Source organism: Panthera pardus, unplaced genomic scaffold, assembly GCF_024362965.1.
Source record: "Panthera pardus isolate Hobbes unplaced genomic scaffold, ASM2436296v1 HiC_scaffold_8, whole genome shotgun sequence".
Lineage (NCBI taxonomy): Eukaryota > Metazoa > Chordata > Mammalia > Carnivora > Felidae > Panthera > Panthera pardus.
Window position 1 is genome coordinate 80,290,889 of NW_026527013.1, and position 21,693 is coordinate 80,312,581.

General features: G+C 38.7%; 1 protein-coding gene across 3 annotated transcripts in view; it reads left to right on the forward strand.

Annotated features, from left to right (window-relative positions):
- ORC5 (origin recognition complex subunit 5) overlaps positions 1-21,693 on the forward strand; it is a 162,123-nt gene that overhangs the window by 73,860 nt on the left and 66,570 nt on the right. For 2 of the 3 annotated variants that reach the window (XM_019451243.2, XM_019451242.2), the window contains one exon: positions 4,005-4,793. The exons of the other annotated variant lie outside the window; for it this stretch is intronic. In XM_019451243.2, coding sequence (XP_019306788.1) covers positions 4,005-4,019 — 15 coding nt within the window. In that variant the 3' untranslated portion in view covers positions 4,020-4,793. Of the gene's footprint in view, positions 1-4,004; positions 4,794-21,693 lie in introns of those variants that run through there. 3 annotated transcript variants of the gene reach the window in all.

The following is a 21,693-nucleotide window of genomic DNA, read 5'->3' on the forward strand; positions in this document are numbered from 1 at the left end:
TTTTTTAAAAAGAAAATGCCATTGAAGGTAAGTAAGACAGCTGTGCAGTGAAGTCACTAAGGCTGATACAGATCTTGGGATGGAGAGGAGGACTGAACTGGGTGCTATAGTTTTCAGTGACTAAGAGATAGTGGCAGGGCGATACAAGGTGGTGAGTGGAATGATCTGAGTCTCAGAGGAGCAGAGCTTTTGGTACCAGGACACCAACCCCACCGAAAAGGACATTGGAAAGAACTGAAGAAGAGGCAAGGTCCTTCAGGGGGAGCCACATTTAAACCCAGAAGAGAAAAAACATACATGGGAGAGACAGAAGACATAGAGAACTTTATTGACCAAGGAACAGTGAGAAAGTTTGGACAGAGAAGCAGTTGGAGGCTTTAAAGAAGTACAAAATATGGAGGTAGTATATGGGCAAAGACAGCTGATGAGAAGCTTATTAATTATTGTCCTTAGGATGTTCTTAATGTGAATGGTAGTTTTAAGTTTCTTTCTTACATAGTCCTTGGGAAGACAATACAAGATAACAAGATTGAAACTTAAAGTTGTCTGGTTGCAAGTTATCAGAAGAACCAAACTAAAAAATCAAACTGCCCACAAAAGTAAAAGGAAATAAAATAGCATCCCATGAGAAAAAAACATATTTCAGGGTAGTAAAAGAATCAACAAAGTGAAATAAAAGGATAAAGGGAAAATTAAATCTTTAGACATATGCCATGTAACTAACTTGTATTAGAATATTCTGAATTCCGATTTAAGAATTAATACTCCTAGGAAAAAAAGAGGACAACTAAGAAACAGGCTCTTAACCATAGAAAACAAACTGATGGGTACCAAAGGGGAGAAGGTGGAAGAGATGGGAGAAATAGCGATGGGGATTAAGGAGGGCACTTGTGTTGAGCACTGAGTGTTGTGTATAAGAGTTGAATCACCGGAAACTAATATTATACTCTATGTTAACTAACTGGAATTTAAATAAAAACTTGGGAAAAAAAGGAATTGATTACCCCTAGGCAAATTGTCACGAACATATTGTCATAAACATATTATTTATGTTTATCCTGTTTTTTTCTGTATGCTTACTTTAGAAAATAATTCATTTCTGGGGTGCCTGGGTGGCTCAGTTGGTTGAGCGTCTAACTTCAGTTCAGGTCATGATCTCACAGTTGGTGAGTTTGAGCCCCGCGTCGGGCTCACTACTGTCAGCCTGTCATCCTCTCTTTGCCCCTCCCCTGTTTACTCACTCACTCTCTCTCTCTCTCTCTCTCTCTCTCTCAAAAAATAAATAAAAAACACTTAAAAAATAAAAAAGAGCAAGTATCTCTTGTACCTGTACAAAACTATCCAAAATCTTAAAATCATATTTATATGAATTTGATTTATATAAATTTCATGGCATCTGAAGCCATGAAAAGCCAGAGAAAGTATGTATAAAGTACATAACACTCTTTGTAAGTTAAAGCATTCTTTACAGCAAATTGTGTCTCCAAGTCCTGTAACTTGGAACGTGTGAGATAAGTTTTGATGTCCTTGTAGTTATTCTTTCACATTCTGCCACTAGAATAAGGTATGTGGGGTCAGTAACCAAGTCACCTGTTTACATTGGAGGATGGAGAGATGATGGAGAAAGACATTTATACATCTTGGGCGTTAAGTGTTTCTTTTTCCTTCTAAGACTAAACATTTTTTTAAATGTTTATTTTGAGAGAGCATGAGCAAGGGAGGGGCAGGGAGAGAGGAGACAGAGAATCCCAAGCAGGCTCGCACTGTCAGTGCAGAGCCCTATGTGGGACACGGTCTCATCAACTGTGAGATCATGACCTGAGTCGAAATCAAGAGTCAAATCGAAATCAAGTGAATTAACTCAGTAAATGTGTCTTAAAGGAATGATCTTATATATTCAATTCCTGAGTAATTTACTGCCTTGAAAAAGTCCAAAAATCTTAAGGGTGTCATTCAGTTTGCTTGAGTACTTCCCAGTGACAAAGCAAAGAAATGGGCTGTAGTGAAGCTTTTATAAATGGATACAGTCAGGTAGTGTAGTGTTTTTAAGTCAGTCCATTCGTTCTAGCAAAGAAAACTTTTCCACAAATTATGCTAAAGTTATACAACTAGATTGAGTGAAATAAAGGAGTCCTGCCACTAATGAATCACTGTATTTCATTTGTTTGCGTTTTCTTCTGGTCCTAGTCCATTATACAGATGCTTGTCCTGAGCGGTCAGTGCTGAGTTGCAATTCTGTCCTCCTTTTCCCTCTTAGTGTTTGTAGGTATGTCTTCATATTGGTTGTTTTGTATGACAGTCCCATATTTTATCACATAATACCCTCTAATCCTGTAGTTTTAAATTTTAAATGTTTTAATCTTGGCTTCTTCTAAATTTCGTTTCCCACTCAATGTCAAAAAACCCAAAAGTCCAAAACAATAAAACTTAAGATTAAATCCACTTTACCTTGTCACTTTAGGTTTGTAACATTAAGACTCAAAGTTACTGTGGGGATAAATGCCTGGAGAAACGAACAATTCCCCTTCCCTTTTTGCCTATGGTTTGAAATAGCCTTTTATATCTGTTTCCTTCTAAGATCCTCTAAAAAGGATCTGATTTTCAACCAGCATGATTTATATATATTTTTTGACAGTTTTGTCCAACTGGAAGTTTGTACTTTTTGTCATTTGGGGGGAAAAAAAAGGTTAGCGTTACGCTGTTGCCAGTAAATTTGGGAAGTCCTGGAATTGAGCAGAAGAAAAACATAAAAATAATATAGAGTATGATATAATATCCATACAATTTGTGTCTTTATGCCTGAGATTTTTTTTTTTAATTTTAGTAACTACTTTTAGTTGTTTAATTACTGTTAATGATAACAGGATTGTCCTGGCATTGTTTTTATACCATTTGGAAAGGTTTAGTATTCTTCAGAGGAACTATTGTAATGAAACAATTAAGGTATTCTTTGGTCCTACGTTAGGTGCCACAATAGCCATAGCGTCTCATTTGAGCTATTTTTAAATGTGTTTTCATAAGCAGCATTCGCAGTTCCCCATTCCAAATTTCAAACAACATTTGATATGTCAGTCATTTGCTTAGAAACTTTTTTAGAAAGTGTATTACAAAATGATAGACAAAAACATTAATTGATGATGGTTTAATAAATAAGAGCATGTAATTACTGAATCTTTAAAAGGCTGTTCTCACATGGATGATTATTTTTGCAGAATTGAATACTTTAAAGCTTTAATTTTATACTTACTGCTAGATCATTATATCTAATTATTTTGACCATTTATTCAAATAATAAACCTCCAAGTCTGAATATTTATGGTGAAGAATGAGTTTGGAGAAAGAAAAATAATTATATGTCTCTGTCCCTCTGCTATTTTATTCTGCCTGCCATCAGAGTACAAAAATATACATTCACATCGTCTGTTTGTTGTACCATATTCTTGGATCATACAGATTTAGTTACAATACGCACGCAGGTCACCCAGTGTTGAAAGACTGAAAAGAATGAAAACTACAAATGAGGACAGATCAGCTATGCATTATGTAATGATAAAACAGGTGTTTTGGAAGATAAACAGTGTTCAGAAGCAGAGAAGATTTAAATACTTTTGCATCTCTAATTACTTTATTCTGGTTTTTAGACAAAAAGAAGATAGCTTTCAAATGAAATCTAAACTTTCTCTAGGATAATTGAAATAAAGAATGTTGGATAGTTCTAACTTTGTTTCCTTTTTTTTTTTTTTTCCAGAAAAGCAAACTTTATGCATGGGTCGGGGTGGTGGGGGGGGGGGGGTGCAGAAAGGAAAGTTTTTAAAGAAACCTCGTTCCTAGTGACGTTTTATAAAATGAATACCATTCCTATCGGGGTGCTTTTCATAGCACTATAGGATTGGTTAGTGTTAGTTGTGAATAATTTTGCATGTGCTTCCCAGAATCGTACATAACAAAGCTGAGCAGTCTAGGGGGTGAGGATACTAACATATATTATCTATTTTTGTTTATAGGACGGTGAACTTTGACATAATAAAATACTTGTATGATTTCTTGTGAAAACAAGCTTCAAAGCCATATGGACACTGTGACAATGACTAAGCCAAGCTGTGTTCATCCAACTACTTAGCTGGCCAGGGAGAGGAGTTCTTTGGCTCTATTGGATTTGTCCAGACAGGTGCTGGCCCAGCATGGAATCTGATGAAAATACTCTGATTGGTCTGGGTGGATGTGAGCAGAAGACTATTTACCAGGGACCCTGGAGTATTTGGAAGCAACGTGTTAATTATAAACAGCAGGGTTTGAGCACAATCTGTTCTACTCTTAATGATGTTATCTTAACACTGAAATTGCCTGAAACCCATTTACTTAGGACTACATTTTGCTCTGTGAACTATCCCCTGCGCTTTGAACGTGCCAGCAGCCCTTGTATATAAGCCCAGTCTTTTCACTTCCTCTCCACAGGAGCCTCTGCAGTTGCTTGCCAAAGCAGATTTTCCTAAGGCCACCGTTTTAAAAGATCATAGTTGCAAAATACAATAAATAGAAGGTTTTTTTTTTTAAATCCAAGCTTGTATATGCTTAGCCTTCACCCTGATTTTCTTAAAAGGCCCAAGGTAGTTTGATCAGATATAGGCCAATTTTCCATCCCCAAGCCTGCTTGATAACTGCAGTCTGCTCGTGTGGGGTTTTTCTGGTCACTCTTGCAATTAACCACCCAACCTAGCTTTTTAATCCATGTTTTCTTTCTTAAATAACTGGACTTTAAGAGTTCCACAATAAAAGTTTTTCCTGTTATATCAGTTATGAACCTTGGGTCTGATTTTATTATCGGTTCATATTTTGAAGAAGCTTTCTGTTAGCAGTTGAATACTTGAAAATTGTTCTGAGCAGATTTAAAGTGCTTGATTACAGAGTCCAGTTTACATTTCAAGGGCATTTTATCCTTTCCTTCCTTTTTTGAAGAAAAATTCTCAAAATAGTCACTGCCAGATAGGAAACCTCTTCATGTGGTTACTGCCTGCCACTTTCTGGATCAAAGAAAGCAAGCAGTTCTGTTCTTGCATTTGTTTGGAGGTAATAAGAGGGAGAGAAGGAATGGACTTCCTGTTTGCCTCCCAAAGGATAACATCCACCTTACCTGAGATGTCCCACAGAAGGTGGTGAAATTTTGTGTTCCGGAAGATGTTTGGAGAAACCAGGACCAGGGGAGAGCCATGTGCATTGCAACTTCAGGCTTAGGTTTCCTGCACAAAGAAATCCATGTATCATTGAAGTAGAAATCAGCTTGGGTAGCTGGTTCAAGGAGGAGCAGTGGTGGGAGTTTTCAGCCCCTCATAGTTTACTGTAAAGTGGCAGGCCTGCAATACAGTCTTCTTGGATAGGCTGGGCCCAATCTGCATTTCGAGGGAAGAATTCTGGAATGTCAGAGGGAGAAGAAATTATCAAATAGGGAACTGCTGTGAAGGACGGAAAGGAGGCAGAATACACTTAGAGGAATGTAAGTGACTCTGCCTCCTCCTCACTGCTGGCCACCTGTCCCGCAGCACCTTGCCTGTCCTGTACCTGCCCCACACAGTGCTACCGGCCCCACAGGAGGCTTCCCTGAAGAAGACCTTGTAACCAGAGTTTCCCTGCTCCTGACTGGACCATAAGACCTTCTCTGTTTATAATTGAGTTTCTAATGGCTTGCTAAATGACTCACTAACTAATTTGATTAATTTATTTAAATGGAGGCTAACAGAGCTTAATATGGATATTAGCATTTTAACAAGGGTCATCTGCAAATGAATTGTGTAATTGGATGATAGGAATCTCCAATTACAGGAAGGAGTCTAATGATGAGAATTAGGCTGGCTGGTGGGCCAGATATTTCCATGAAGAAAGGAGGTGCTTTGAGAATGGGAATTGGTGCAGCCACTGTGGAAAACAATGTGGAGTTTCCTCAACAAATTAAAAATAGAACCAGCATATGATCCAACAATTCTACTTCTGAGTATTAATCTGAAGAAAATGAAAACTAATTTGAAAAGATCTATGCACCCCAATGTTCACTGCAGCATTGTTTAAAATAACCAGGATATGGAACAACCTAAGTGTCTATCGATGGATGAATGGATAAAGAAGATGTGGTACATACATGTGATGGAATACTACTTTGTCATAAAAAGGATGAAATCTTGTTATTGCAGCTATGCAGATGGACCTTGAGGGTGTTATGCTAAGTGAAAAAAGTTAGAGCAAGACAAATACTCTATGATTTTTTATATGTGAAATGAAAACACTAAAATGAAACCGAACTCCTAGATACAGAGAGCAGACTGGTGGCCAGATGGGAAGGGCATTGGTGGGGGCGGGGGGTTGTGAAATGGGTGAAGGGAGTCAAGAAGTACAAACTTCCAGTTGTTAAATAAATAAGTCATGGAGATAAAATGTACAGTATGGCAACTTCAGTCAATAACCTTGTGTTGCATATTTGATACTTGCTAAGAGAGTAAATCGTAAAAGTTCTCATCACAAAAAATACAACTTTTTTCAACCCTAATTTTAATATACACTATAAACATCTTAATTTCTAACGCCAAATATGATAAAACATACAAAATATACTGTTGAAATTTATCAGGAAATCACTTTGTTATGTAACTAAAATAATGTTCTGTTGCATTATTTGTAGAAAGAGGAGGTATTTAAATTATGCTCAGCATTTATTCTGCCTAGATCTAAAAATGATTAGGTGGTAGAAGGAGAAAGTTACCACGCTGTAGGTTTTTAGAGTTTTAATACATGGATGACCATACATTTGAAAAGTGTTTTCTTTGAATGGCTGTGACCCAGGTATACCTTGTTAGGTGGAGATCTTAGGCCCTCTTCCCTCTTGCTTTCAAGTTAGGTTTCAGTCCATGAACCAGTCTTCATTGCAGAAGCAAATTGCTTTTCAATAGCTCTGGAAGGGATTCTGATCCAACAAGCTTATTCTTATTAAGCCCTAAGGTTAGAAGGGGGTTGGCTCTAGGATAGCAGTTAAGAGTTGGGGCTCTGGAGTCTGACCACTTTGGATCAAATACCAGCTGTGTTTCTACAAGCTGTGTGACCTTAGGCAAGTTGTTGAATTTGCCTGTGCCTCTGTTTTCTTACCTGTACAGTGGAAGGCAGAATTTACCTCCTGGGAGAGTTTGGAGGATTAAATAAGTTGATACAGCTGAGCCAGTAATTCTCAACTGAGAACAGTTTTTCCCCACCATGGAATATTTAGTAATTTCTGGAAATATTTTTAGTTGTTATACTCTGGGATGCATGGAGGGAAGAGGGATGGAGTGCTGCTAAACATCTTACATGCATGTCCCGCACAGAATTACCTGGCTCGTGATGTCAGTAGTGCTGAGGTTGGGAAACTCTGATCTAAGTAAGGTACCTGGCATAGTAAGTGCTCAGTAAATGTTGGCTATTGCTATCATAAAATATTTGTGGCCTAGAAAAGAAGTAAATGAAGGAATGTAGAAACAGTCCAACTAAAAAGGAAAGAGGTACTCTTCCCTAACCATACCTAAGGAAAATAACTCTTGTTGGAAATTTTGGAATTATTCAAATGGACACAATATCTTGAATTTTTATTTTTTTAATTGAAGGATTTATCAGCTGGGCTCTAGTTCACACACAGATTTCATTACTTATTTTTCAGATTTTGTTGAATAGTGGAAAGCATGAGCTCAGTGATCGAATCAGAGCAAGTGACATACAATTTTCCTTCAAGGTGTGATGGTTGAGCAATTAGTGGTGTACCTCCAATGGATTTAGTTAACTGACAACCGTTTAGTGTAATTAAGGTCTGGAGCTTGGAAAGCTCCAGTGTAAGAAGCAACCTCTTTAGTCTCTCCAAGGCGTGCACTCCTGCGTATACTGTGCAAAGAAAAGTAATGCATCAAGTCCAGGAATAGTGCATCCCTTATCTCATCAAGTACTAAGTCTCTAAAATAGTTGAAATGCAGCAGCTGCCCCCAGGTGTGCAGTTAGGGCTGTCATGGTGTCCTCTAGTGTTAGCTGAACACTCACACTGTTGTGTATCATAATTGGTTGCATTTTATGCCTTCAGCCATGAACAGAGACTTGGAAGTAATTAGCCCAGAGGTTGATGTTATTCGGCTTCCTCCCCTACATTTTGAAAGCTTCATCTGCTACAAAGTGGGACTGTCTATCATATGTAAATCATTTTGATAATTTTGTATGTAATTTCAGTCTGCTGACACATTTTGCTTTCAAAAATGCTTAGTAGAGCTCAAAGAAATCTTTCCTATCAAGATACCAACATTTCACTCAAATTTGCTATTAAATGGCCTGAATACACAGTTAGTGTTCATTTTCCAGCAGTGACACATTCATGAAGCACAGTATGAGAAGTAGAAATTTGGTAGAGCAGAGAAAATTATAATCAATTCATTCATTTAACTGCATGTTGATGCACAATAATGATGGGAATTTTAGAAGGCATTCAACTGTTTGAGTAAATAGTGGTAGCTTTGGCATGAGCAGAGTCTGGATTTTAGAGATAGTGAAGGTTTGCCTGGGTTTTGGATGAACCACAAACTGTTTCACTGGTCTTTGAAGAGGCTGAGAGTCTAATGACATTTCCCATACGAATATTCAATATTCATCCAAAAAATATCAAGTACCGGCTGTGTGCCAGGCACTGTGTTGGGTGCACAAGCTACCGCAGTGGTCAAAGGAGTCAGATGTCTGGCCTGGACAACAGGTGCTCTCAGCATCGGTAGGGCCATTCCATGAGAGAGGAAATCTTGGGAGAAGGACTAGATCTGTGGGATGAGGAAGTTCATGAGTTCAATTTTGAACATGTTGCCACTGGAGTGCTTAGCTGGAAGTGTGACGTAGGTGGTTGTATCAAAGTTAGGGATCTGAGTTACAGCCAAGTATAAATGTAGACTTTGTCAGAATAGGGCTATACAGTGAGTTAGAGGTCTTAGTTCTTAAAGTCGTGTCCCTGACATGGCGAGGAAGAAACCATCTGGAAATGAGTTAAAAGAAAATATGTAGAAGGTGGCCATAACTATTGCTCTTCAATTTGCCACAGAGCTGCAGTTAATTTTATTTTATTTTTCAAATGAGAATTCTGCACTGTTAATATACACCACATTCCTTCCAGTATATGAAGCAGCAGTGAGAGAGAAATGGGCTAAGTTCCATTTAGTATCTGGTCCCAAAAGGAAAAATCAGACACACTTAGAGTCTTATTTCTGTGGAGAACGTTAGTTCAGAACACATGATTTCATCACTTTTGGCCGACTTTCATAGTAATAGGGGCACTGCTGTGGCTCAGGTGTGCCCTGGAATTTCAGAGCCCTTTTAGGTTCACTTCCTCTGGGTTGGAGCGTTCAGCCATCCTAGCTCCTGGGACTCATCCAGCTGGAAATGAAGAGAGCCTCGGAGGAACTGAGATGTACCAACCCCATAGACATCTAGGAGGAAGGAAGCTGAAAGAGAAACCCCTGCTACTTTCTACCTCAGTCTTTTGTTAGTTGAACAACATTGACCAACTGAAGCCAGTCATCTAGTGGATGAAAAGACATGAGAAAGAGCCACGTGTCTCAAGAGATAAAACAGGCAGCTGCTACAAATACCTCTGAATGTAAAAACAATAAGCTGAAGTGACCTACAGAGAAAGGAATAAGTAGATATGAGTAATTGCGTTTGTTTTTATTGTGATATTTAAAAAAAATTTTTTTTTAATGTTTATTTTTGAGACAGAGAGAGACAGAGCATGAACAGGGGAGGGTCAGAGAGAGAGGGAGACACAGAATCTGAAACAGGCTCCGGGCACTGAGCTGTCAGCACAGAGCCCGACGCGGGGCTCGAACTCACGGACCGCGAGATCTTGACCTGGGCTGAAGTCGGACGCTCAACCAACTGAGCCACCCAGGCGCCCCATTAATGAAAAGTTATATGGGAGAAGTGAAACGTATCAATAAAAAAGAAATTTTATGATACCACTAGAATAGGAGGGACATGAAAGAAGCCCCCAGCTTAGTTACAAATAAAACTTTGAAACCGTTGAATGGAAGACAGTACTGTCCACAGCTCCATGCAGCATGGCCTGGTTGCCATAATTCCTTTCATGATCAAAGGTATGGGTTAAACAAGAAAGAAATTAAGAAGGAGAGGATGTGAAAAGACCTCCACCCCAGAGAGAAAATGCTCTAGAACATGTTTTTCATAATGCTACTTTATATTATTAAAGAATCAGTCTTTATTATAAAAGTAACACAAGTTTACTGCAGAAATTGGAGGCAGTCATGAAGAAGTAAAAATCGCCAGGTAGCAACGTTCAGAGATGGTCTCTGTAAGTAAATGTGTGGCATTTTTACTTCTGGTTGCTATAGTCTTATAATTTAAAGAAAACCCCTCAATGTGTCTTTTACCCTAGGAAAGAAAGGACAGGTCAGGTGGAGACCAGTGGTGCATACAACAGCCTGTGAAATATGGTTGGTAGGAGTTAAGATTGGAGCTTCTCCAAAAATGTTTAGAATGACAACACTATATATATTTAATACACACAGAGTAGTTGAAATTGAAACTGCATCAACATCATGAAAAGTGGTATCTCAAAGACATTGCATCAAAAACCAATTCTTAAATGTGTGTGGCCAGTATGTCTCTTTTTATAGACGTCCTTATTTAAAAATGCTTATCAGGGGCGCCTGGGTGGCTCAGATGGTTAAGCGTCCGACTTCAGCTCAGGTCACGATCTCGTGGTCCGTGAGTTCGAGCCCCGCGTCGGGCTTTGGGCTGATGGCTCAGAGCCTGGAGCCTGCTTCAGATTCTGTGTCTCCCTCTCTCTCTGCCCCTCCCCCGTTCATGCTCTGTCTCTCTCTATCTCAAAAATAAACGTTAAAAAAAAAAGTAATAAAAAAAATAAAAGTGCTTATCATGATATTAAAATGGGAGAAAGAACAAAAGAAACTCTAAACAGAAGGAAGACAAAAGGAATTGAAGGATGGGAGGAGGAGGGCAGCGAAATAGATACCAACTTGTAGAAATATGAACCACAAATGGCACAGAAATGGGATGTTCCAGTTAACCTATGGCTGGATAACAAACCACCCCAGACTTCATGGCCTAAAAACATCAGTCATTTGTTTTGCTCATGGATCTGCGGTTTGGGCAGGGCTCGGCTCCACACTGTGTCTCCTGGGGCAACTTGAGCGGAGTCACAATCACCTGAAGGCTGGCTCACTGATGTCTGGAGATGATGCTGGCTGGTGGCTTTCACCTGGAACACCCACATGAGGTCCCTCTGTGCACTGTCTCCACTTCCTGATGGCATCGCTTTTGCAGCATTGTGATTAAGGCCTGCTTATATTTAAAGGGAAGGGAACTAAAAATAGAACTACCCTAAGGCCCAGCAATTGCACTACTAGGCATTTATCCACGGGATACAGATGTGCTGTTTCGAAGGGACGCATGCACCCCCATGTTTATAGCAGCACTATCAACAATAGCCAAAGTATGGAAAGAGCCCAAATGTCCCATGATGGATGAATGGATAAAGAAGATGTGGTATATATATACAGTGGAGTATTACTTGGCAATCAAAAAGAATGAAATCTTGCCATTTGCAACTACGTGGTTGGAACTGGAGGGTATTATGCTAAGTGAAATGAGTCAGTCAGAGAAAGACAAATATCCTATGACTTCACTCATGTGAAGACTTGAAGAGAAAAAACAGATGAACATGAGGGAAGGGAAACAAAAATAATATAAATACAGGGAGGGGGACAAAACAGAAGAGATTCATAAATATGGAGAACAAACTGACGGTTACTGGAGGGGTTGTGGGAGGGGGGATGGGCTAAATGGGTAAGGGGCACTAAGGAATCTACTCCTGAAATCATTGTTGCACTATATGCTAACTAATTTGGATGCAAATTTTAAAAAAGAAATAAAATTTAAAAATAAAATAAAATGGAAAAAAATTTAAAAAAAATAAGGGAAAGGGAATTAGGCCCTCCTCTCTTGATACAAAGGGTAGCAAAGAATATGCAAAGATGCTTTAAATCCCTACACAGAACATAATAATCTGAAAATAATAATATTATGGAGTGCAGCTGGAATATATCTTATGTCATCTCAAAATCTGAATTGGTGTAGCAGACTGTTGGTGTTCTCTTGCTCCTACTAAGTATCCCCCCCCCCCTTCCAAAGCACAGGAACCTCGGCTGCAAAGGAGGCCAAAGTCCTTAGAGCACAGGGAGCAAAGGTAACTGTGGTGGGAGGTAGGATCAGAGAGGAGATGGCCACGTCATGTGTGGCCTTGCAGGGCACTGAAGGACCTGGTTCTTACTCTGTGGAAGTAAGTTTTGAGGTGGAAGAGTTTTGAGCAGGGAGTCCCATGATCTGGCTTAGATTTTGAAAAGGATCACTGGATAATACATTGTTAATAGACCATAGAGGAGAGGAGGATGGAAGCAGAAAGAACAGTTAGGCTGTCAAAGAACAGAAAGGCTGTCAAAATGATCCAAGTGAGAGATAACGGTGGCTCACATAAGAATATTAATAGTGGAGGTGGTGAGAAGTTGTCAGATTCAGGATATATACAGGACTTGCTAATTAATTAGGTATCGATTATAAAAGAGTCAAAGATGACTCCAGGGTTTTTGACCTGAACGTCTGGAAAAGTGGAAGGGAGAAAAGATCAAGGGCTCAGGTGTGGTAAATTGGAAATTTCTGTTAGGTATCTTAAGAGGAGAGGTCATGGAGGCACTTAGGTAGACAAGTGTGGAGTTCAGGCCAGAGATAGAAACCATAGGGGTTGTCAGTATCCAAATGAAAGCATATAAGGGAAATGTGCATATAAAGGAAATATGGTTGCCTCTTCTGGGTTAGAAAACTTCCTATTCACTCACCTGAGCTCCTGTGCAGGAGCATTCAGACCCCTCAAGAAGGTAACTCCACTCCTTGGGGAGTTGCTAGTAAACTGTAAGGAAATTTTGGTCAATCTTTTCTATGGGAAGATAGGATTCATGATTCAATTACAATTTATTTTATTTAAATACTGAAATTTTGTAAAATTTCAAACGGTCATTGCAAAATTAAAAAGAAAACTGACAGGCAAGGCATGAGTGGGTCATAGATTTAATTATAACAATATATGCCATGCCAGCCTGGGCAAAATGGCCTCTAAAATACTGAGTTCACAGATTAAATATGCTAATTAAATTCCAAAAGCCCATTGTTGAAAAGCTGTTCCTATTACTACACATTTGCTTTCTCTCCATTATAGAAATAAGATTGTATGCAGAATTTCTCCATTATATATAAAGTTGCTTTTAAATGGATCTAAGTGTGGAATACTTGGTTATTAGTACCTATTTTTTTTTTTCTGGAAATATCCATCCATCTTTTGTTATATACTTTTTTATTGTAATCTTGATAAATCTATCACTGAATCCCACTCAGAAGAGGACATGCTTGGTGTTGTGGCTCAGGCTGTTGGATTGGTTTGCCTTGGCTTCCTCTTACTTGCAATTATGACCAATGGCGCTCATTAGCAAGACAGTCATAAGGCTATAAATATGGTTCCATCATCATCACACAATAACTAAGAGCTACCTGAATAAAGAAGATGAAGACAAAAGTTACAGGGATTACTAGACACATAGTGCCCTTTGAGATAGAAATTGATTTTTTTTCCTCTTTTACTTTTCACTGTTAAAACTTTGTGGTAATAACTACCAACTGAACATTTATGTGCCTGACACTGTAATAGATAATTCACATACATCATCTCTAATGCTTATGTATTTGGGTCTATTTGGGTGAAAAAAATATGTATTCACTGAAAAGCTGACACTGGAATGCCCCTTAGGGAAGAAAATATGTTGGTGAGCAACTCGGAGCAGAAGATGGGAAAGAAGAAGCAGAAAGGGTAGAGGATGAGACCCTGATAGTTCCTTGGAGGAAGTAAGGCAGCAGGAACATGACTCAACTCTTCTGCATAAAAAAAGGATTTATTGGGGCGCCTCGGTGGCGCAGTCGGTTAAGCGTCCGACTTCAGCCAGGTCACGATCTCGCGGTCCGTGAGTTCGAGCCCCGCGTCAGGCTCTGGACTGATAGCTCGGAGCCTGGAGCCTGTTTCCGATTCTGTGTCTCCCTCTCTCTTTGCCCCTCCCCCATTCATGCTCTGTCTCTCTCTGTCCCAAAAATAAATAAAAAACGTTGAAAAAAAAATTAAAAAAAAAAAAGGATTTATTTTTGCTCTTGAGGATCAGGGCACGAACACACACAAGAAGAATCTTTTTTTTTTTTTTTTTTTTTTGAGAGAGAGAAAGTATGCGTGCACACATGCATGTGAGCAGGGGGGTGGGGCAGAAGTGGGGAGAGAGACAAAATCTTAAGCAGGTGCTATGCTCACATGGAGCCCATGCAGGGCTCAATCCCATGACCCTGGGATCATGACCTGAGTTGAAATCAAGAATCGGATGCTCAACCAACTGAGCCACCCAGGCACCCCACAAAAGGAGTCTTTAAGCTGGGCCACTGTGCGAGTGATATAGCCAAAGAGAAATTTTAAGTTATTGCTTTACATTCAAGATGTGACCATTTTTTGGAACTCATAAATTTCCTGTAATACTCTGCTACATGCAGCAGCCATTTTTTGGAGAAGATCATCCAAAAGAGGCAGTTTCCTACTAATGGATTGACATTAGAGTAAATTTCTTTTAAAGGATACCAAGTGGAAACTACAAAGTTAGCTGAAGTTAGAAGTTGTTTAGAAGTGAAGATTCAAACCCTTCCCTCCAGACAAGGAATTCACACGCATCTTGGGTGTGACAATCCCAAGCAAAGAGCATCAGACGCTTACCCTTCCTTTCTTCCTTCTTTAAATCCTGCCTTTCTGCCTTCCTTCCTTTTTCCTTCCTTTCTTCCCTCCCTTTTACTCTTTTTCTCTCTTTCCCTCCCTCCCTATCTACTTAACTTTTGAGACTTCACTTCTGTTGGTGGTAGAAACTAACTGGCATGGCAAGTTCAGGATTAACTTAGCGCCTTCTAGTTTAAACTCAACTTCCTAGGATTCCTTTCCTTTCCCTCTATCCATATTTGTTAGGCCCTTGCATAGCCTGAATCTCTGATATTCCTGAACCCATTGTGCAGCACTGGAATAGCTAAGTACAAAAGCTGGCTGGTATCTTCTGACACCATTCTTTCCACTTGTGATTTAGTGCATCCTCTGTATCTGGATGCAGAAGATCCTCACAGTCTGTGCCCACTCTCGTATGTCCCTCTACCTGCTTTTTCCATGGACTTCCTTGTTCCTGATTTTTCAGTCTTGTTCCTTGTGGGTTTATGACCCACCAGCCAAGCCATCCACCATTGCCCCTGAGTCTGACTGTAACCTTACCTGGGGCTACTTCTCTCTCCCCATGAAGTGTGCTACCAGTCAAAACTGTCCACTGGGAGGATTTTAACTCACTAGTGTCTTTCAGTTCCACTGAGTGGGACTCTAGTGCAACAACAGTCCATTTCCAACTTGGCACTTCCATACAGAGTTCACCCATCCATGAAGCAAAGCCAGCCTTTTTCCTTCTCCATCAGTTGATTGTGGGGGAAACACCCCATGAAGCCATAGGTATGAGCTGAGGAAGAGGCATTGGTGCCACAGTGGATCTGGACCACCTGTTCCTGCACATGTTCTCTGGACCTATTTGAGATTGATCCCCAATGTGTCACTTCAATTTTAAAATGGATAGCTGCAGGTGAATTGGTAGGTCTGAGAAAACACACTTCATCATAATGGGTGATTTTGGTCATGTGACACATGATGTCCCATGGTGAGATGCTCAGCTTCTACCAGGGCACTGTAGCATGCCAAGAGTTGTTTGCCTGAGCTCTGAAGGGCACTCTGCTATTGGAGCTTGCCAGAGGCTCCACCCAGCACCCTTCTCTTTCATCCAGAGGCTCCACACAGCATCCACACAGATCTGTGTAATCATGGGATGCTGGGTTGTATGGCCCAGTAGGCAGGGTTGCTTGTACTGCTTGCCTAGATCCTCTAAAGTCCTCTTTCTTGCTCTGCTCCCCATTCAAAAATAGCAACCCTCCATATAGTGTATGTTACCACCAGAACCTGAAGAAGCCTGTAAAGCATTGTGTTTCTTTTGTTCGCAATAGGAGATGCAAGTGTGATAGCTTTACCTTTACTCTGGAAAGGATGGTCCATCGTATTTCAGACCACCAGAGCCCTGATACTTCACTGATGTGGAAGCCTTTGAGTCTTCATGAGGCTTTCCCAGCCACCACATGGAGGACATGTGTTGTCATACTAAGGCATCCAGATTCCTTGCAGGTTCTTGCTCAGTTGGCTCAATTAATACTATATCATCAATACATCAACATTTTATGTGATATCTAGATGGTTCAGAGCCCTTTGGCTGTATTGCAACAGAAAGCAGGAGAATTGGCATAATTCTGGAGTAAGACTATGAATTTATATAGTTGCCCCTTATATGTGAATGAGAAGTGCATGTGATGCTTCTCCCTGATGAGTATTAAAAAAATCTGTTAGACCAAAAGCTGTGTATTGGGACTTTTAGCTTCTGTTTAGAATTTAGAAAGTCAGAAAGCTTTCCCAACATTGCAACAGGAAAACGTCTGCAAATTCATGACTTCTCTTGAGCCCATCAAATAGTTGAAATAGAGCAACCAACTAGCTTGAAATTTAAAGAAAGATAGGTGACTTGAAATCAACGAAAAACAGGACACAAGCATATACTTACCTGGGCCAGATGCTGGGTGTCATATAGAATTCAGCTAAAACTTCTAACAAATTACTAAAGACTGAATGTGGGCTGGTATGAGAATATAGAATTCCTGGGAGATGTAGACACAAGGACAATTTAGATGCATTCACAGTCTCTTCTCAAGTGTTCACGAGAAAGATTGGGAGACGAGAGACTGAAGAAATCCTTCATTGTGCAAGCCTGGGATGGGGAGAAGTAGCTGCTGTGGAAAGGCATGAAGCCTCCGTCATATGTCGCTCTCCTTTCTCTGTATGAAAAAAAAGGCATAAGCCACTGGCAGAAAGCATCAAATCTGGTAATCTTTAGGGGCACTCTGTGGCTGGGGGAAAGAAACAGAAAGAATTTGTCTACCATTGGCGGGGGAGATCAGCATAATTGATAAACCTCCAGTCAAGCTAACCAAGAAAAAAGAGAAGACACAAATTACTGTAAGAGAAGAGATAACCACTGATTCCACAAACATTAAAAGGATAAAAGAGAATATTATAAACAATTCTTTGGCCATAAATTTGATTATTTAAGTGAAATGGACCAATTCCTTATAAAACATAGACAACCACAACTTAAGAAGAAATAGATAACATGAATAGCCAGGTCCTTCACTAATAACTGTAATGATTATTTAAGGGAGAAATAGTACACAATTTCTATTCTGTGCAAATTCTTTCAGAAAATAGAAGACATAATAAGAATACTTTTCAACTCATTTTAGAAGGCCAGCATAACTGATACTAAAGCCAAAGACATAACAAGAATTTTCCAGACTAATATCCCTTATTGAGAAACACAAAAATTCTTAGCAAAATATTCATGAATCAAAACCAGTAAATATATAAAAATAATTATACATCATGACCAAGTGGAGTTTTCCAAGGAATACAAAACTGATATAACCCTCAAAAATCAATCAATATAATTCATCATGTTAGTAGATTCAAGAAAATGACATGATTATTTTCATAGTTGCACAAAATTATTTGACAAAATCCAACTTCCATTAATGATTAAAAAAACTCTCCATGTAAATGAGAAATTAAAGACAAATTTCTCTACTTGTAAAGGGGACTTGTGAAAAACCTGGAGCTAATATCATACTTAATGTTTAAAGATTTAATGCTTTCTCCGTAACATCACAAATAAGGCAAAGATGTCTACCTTCACTACTGCTATAAAATAATCTATCATCATTTCTATTAAATATAAGCCTGATAAATAAATACACTGTATTTATAAATATAAGCCTGATAAATAAATAAATACACTGTATGTTCTAGCCCATGCAATAACAGAGGAAAAGGAAATAAAAATCATGCAGATTAAAAAAGAAGAAATAAAACTGTCAGTATTTGGAGAGATCTTTTATGCAGGAAATCCCAAAGCATCTACAAAAAATCTTCTAGAACTCATAAGTGAATTTAAGAGTCAAAAATTCATGTATAACTTTTGACTCCTAAAAACTTAACTACTAAATAGCTTACTGTTGACTCAAAGCCTTACCAATAACGTAAATAGTTGAATAAAATAATAATTTGTGTGTTGAAAAATTATATGCTATATTCTTACAATAAATAAGCTAGGGAAAATGTCATTAATAAAATCATAAGGAAGAGACAATACATTTACAGAACTGTGCTATATTTATTGAAAAAAAATCAACATATAAGTGCAAACAGTTCAAACCTGTGCTGTTCAAGGGCCAACTGTATACTGTGTTCATAAACTGAAAGACTCAACTTTGGTAAGATGTCACTTCTCCCCAAATTAATATATAAATTCAATCCAATAACATTCAAAATCCCAGCAGGAATTTTTTGTTGTTGTAAAAATTGACAAAGCTGATTGTAAAATTTATATGGAAATACAAAGGAAGAATTTTTATTTTAAAAAATTATTTTAATGTTTATTTTTTGAGAGAGAGGGAGACAGAGTGCAAGTGGCGGAGGAGTAGAAAGACAGGGAGACATAGAATCTGAAGATGGCTCCAGGCTCTGAGTTGTCAGCACAGATCCCAACATGGGGCTCAGACCCACAAATTGTGAGATCATGACCTGAGCCAAAGTCGGATGCTCAACCAACTGAGCCACCCAGGTATCCCAACAATTTTTCAAAAAGGAGAAAAAATTGGAGACTCTACATGAACAGATATCAAAACTAAATATAAAGCTACAGTGTTTTATTTTTATTTTTATTTATTTTTTCAAGGTCATTTATTTATCTTGAGAGAGAGAGAGAGAGCGAGCGAGTAGAGGAAGGGCAGAGAAAGGGAGACAGAGATTCCTGAATAGGCTCTGCACTGTCAGCACAGAGCCTGATGTGAAGCTTTGAACTCATGAACCATGACATCATGACCTGAGCTGAAATCAAGAGTAGGACATTTAACCAACTGAGCCACCCAGGCACCCCTAAATCTATAGCGATTTAAAAGATAGTGGGGTATGGTTGGGGCACCTGGCTGGCTCAGTTGGTGGAGTGTACAACTCTTGATCTTGGGGTTGTGAGTACCAGGCCCATGTTGAGTGGAGAGATTACTTAAAAATAAAACCTTTAAAATGTATGAATGAATGAATGATAGTGGAATATTACTGAAAGTATGTATACATAGGTCAATGAAACATAATTGAAACTCCAGAAATACACATTGTGTATACTATAAGTATATTATAGATTGACTTTAGGTAGGTAATAGGTAGTAAATAGATATTAACTGAGGTTTGACAGAGGAGCCAAGATAATTCAGTGAAGAAAGGATAGTCTTTTCAATTAATGATATGGGCACAATTCGACATCGATACACACACACAAAAGAACCTTGACACATAGCTTGAATAGTATGTAAAAATTAACTTAAAATGTATTGTAAATCTAAATTTAAAACCTAAACTTTTCCCCCAAGGAAACATATGAGTAAGTCTTTGCAGTCTTGGGTTAGGCAAAGAGTTATTAGGATACAAAAATCACAAAACATACAAGGAAAAATAATAAGCCATTCTTCATCAAAATTAAAATTTTGCTTCTTCAAAGAAGAAATGTGTTCTTTGAATGTCTTATGTCTTCTATATTCTGTTAAGAAATTAAAAAGACAAGCAGCAGACTAGCAGATCGTATTGGCAAAACACACAAGGCTGGTTATCCAGAATATGTAAAGAACTCACACAACTCAATAAAATAAACAATCCATTAAAAATTTGACAAAAGATTTCAATAGACATCTTGTCAAAAAATATATAAAGAGGGTAGAAAACACATGAAAGATACGTAACATTATTAAGCAGTAGAAAAATACATGTTAAAACAATGATGAGTCTGGGTGGCTCAGTCAGTTGAGCGTCCGACTTTGGCTCAGGTCATGATCTCATGGTTTGTGAGTTTGAGCCCTGCGTTGGGCTCAAACATGTTTGTGGCAAGGACCTGGTTCGTTCCTCATTAGAAGCTTTGCCGTTGAGTAATTCAGAGTGGAAGTACAATCCAGAGGTTCTTACATGGAGAAGAGGGGGGTTGCTGACTGGCTCAAGCCACACATGTCTCCTTCCCACTGGAAATGCTCTTGGGTCATGGTGAGGGGCTGCTGCTGGAGTGTCTCCCCCTGCAATCGATCTCAGCTGGGTTTTCAGTCTTCTTGCAAGTCATGAGCAGTCAGTGGGGCTCAGTTGTCATGGGAATCTGTTTTAAATGCTGACAGGGAGAGGAAGAAAATGCATTGAGCATGATGTGCTACTTTAAAAATCTATGATTTGTGACGCTGAGACAACATGATGGACTTATTAAGAACACAGCAAGGGTTTGAAAATTATGTCCTGAACATTCTAGCCTGGTATCTGTAAATTCACAAACTTATTGAACGAGAAGAATCATTGTATGTCTTTATCAAAATAGTCATCTGAAAAAAAGCCTTGCGCAAACTGGTTTTTATAAACTGATACATCTAAAAGTGCATTGATTAAAATATTAAGCTCGTAAAAGAACAATTCAATAGCAGCATCCTGACAGGTGAGGATTGCTCACTGGAGGCTGGGGCTTAGGTTAGGGCTCCTGTTTGTAAATGTGCTCTATGGGGTAAATGGAGCATTTGTGGCATTTGATAATTACTCTGGTTGCAAATCAGTGTCAGCAGCAGTGAAATTAAATTATCAATGGACAGGAGAGAAAAATATATATAGGTGGAAAATAATTGATATTAGCAAGTAATAGCCCAAATGAGCATTAAAAAAAAAAGAAGACAGGTGCCCCCATCACAGAGGGTTTCTTAATCTGACACAGTCACTTACTTTAGGGATCATCCAGCCATGTTCTTGATAAATTCAGGATGTTGCTTATAGACAATATCTTTATAATCAAGTCTACTGAATATTTACTGCTGAGTGCAAGAAGTCCAAAGAAACTAAAATGCCAAAATGCATGCTGGATGATGAGGAACGATAATTATCCTTACCATCTTACAGTGGCACAGTACTGGTCCAAAATGTTATGCTTGGGACAGAGGTAGGGCTTGGTATGGAGGACATGTAATTAGTCCAGGTGATTCTATTCCTTTAGAATTTTCCTCTACCTGTTCTCATAGCAGGTGAAGAGGAGACTACATTTCTGGCTCATTGTTTGATGAAGGATTTATTTTTATTTATTTTTTATTTTATTTTTAATTTATTTATTTTAATTTACATCCAAGTTAGTTAGCATATAGTGCAACAATGATTTCAGGAGTAGATTCCTTAATGCCCCTTACCTGTTTAGCCATCCCCATCCCACAACCCCTCCAGCAACCCTCTGTTCTCTATATTTAAAAGTCTCTTATGTTTTGTCCCCCTCCCTGTTTTTATATTATTTTTGCTTCCCTTCCATTTTATTCATCTGTTTTGTATCTTATAGTCCTCATATGAGTGAAGTCACATATTTTTCT